This window comes from Eurytemora carolleeae, unplaced genomic scaffold (assembly GCF_000591075.1).
Source record: "Eurytemora carolleeae unplaced genomic scaffold, Eaff_2.0 scaffold314, whole genome shotgun sequence".
Classification (NCBI taxonomy): Eukaryota; Metazoa; Arthropoda; class Copepoda; order Calanoida; family Temoridae; genus Eurytemora; species Eurytemora carolleeae.
In genome coordinates, this window is record NW_019396253.1 from 191,313 (window position 1) to 191,879 (window position 567).

General features: G+C 37.2%; 1 protein-coding gene across 1 annotated transcript in view; it reads right to left on the reverse strand.

The window, feature by feature from the left end:
- Positions 1 to 164: 164 nt before the first annotated feature.
- Positions 165 to 567, reverse strand: part of LOC111699414 (cilia- and flagella-associated protein 57) — a 10,105-nt gene continuing 9,702 nt past the window's right edge. The window contains exon 17 of the mRNA XM_023470089.1: positions 165 to 287. Within this exon, the coding sequence (XP_023325857.1) occupies positions 198 to 287 (90 nt within the window). The 3' untranslated portion in view covers positions 165 to 197. The remainder of the gene's footprint in view (positions 288 to 567) is intronic.

Genomic DNA, 567 nt, shown 5'->3' on the forward strand with positions numbered 1-567 from the left:
CCCCCCCTTAGAAAGATTTTTGAATACACCCCTGTACTCCAGGACAGATTCATGTACTGGAGATTATTGTTAAAGCATTTTCAAGAAAATGCTTTTTAATTCTAGAATTAATTCTGATAGATTTTGAACTCAGCGATAAAATTGTTCAGAGGATTTTATTTAACAATATCACAAACATTACAAAACAAACTAATCCTTTATTTTTTCTTGCTTTTCTCCATTTCCTTGAGAAGGAATTTGTTTGCGTTCAGGAGTTTCACAGCATTCTTTTTATTCGACTCTTCAACCTGGAAATAATAAAATAATAATAAATTCATAGAAATTCTATAAAGGGTCGAGGGTATAGTAAAGTTATCCAGGTGGGGGGAGGGTATTGTAAACTACCTGATGGAGCTGGTTATGAAGAGATGGAACCTTGTTCACCAGGGGGGAGGGTATTGTAAACTACCTGATGAAGCTTGTTATGAAGAGATGGAACCTTGTTCTCCAGGTTTGGGGGCTGGGGTATTGTAAACTACCTGATGGAGCTGGTTATGTAAAGATGGAACCTTGTTCTCCAGGTGTGGG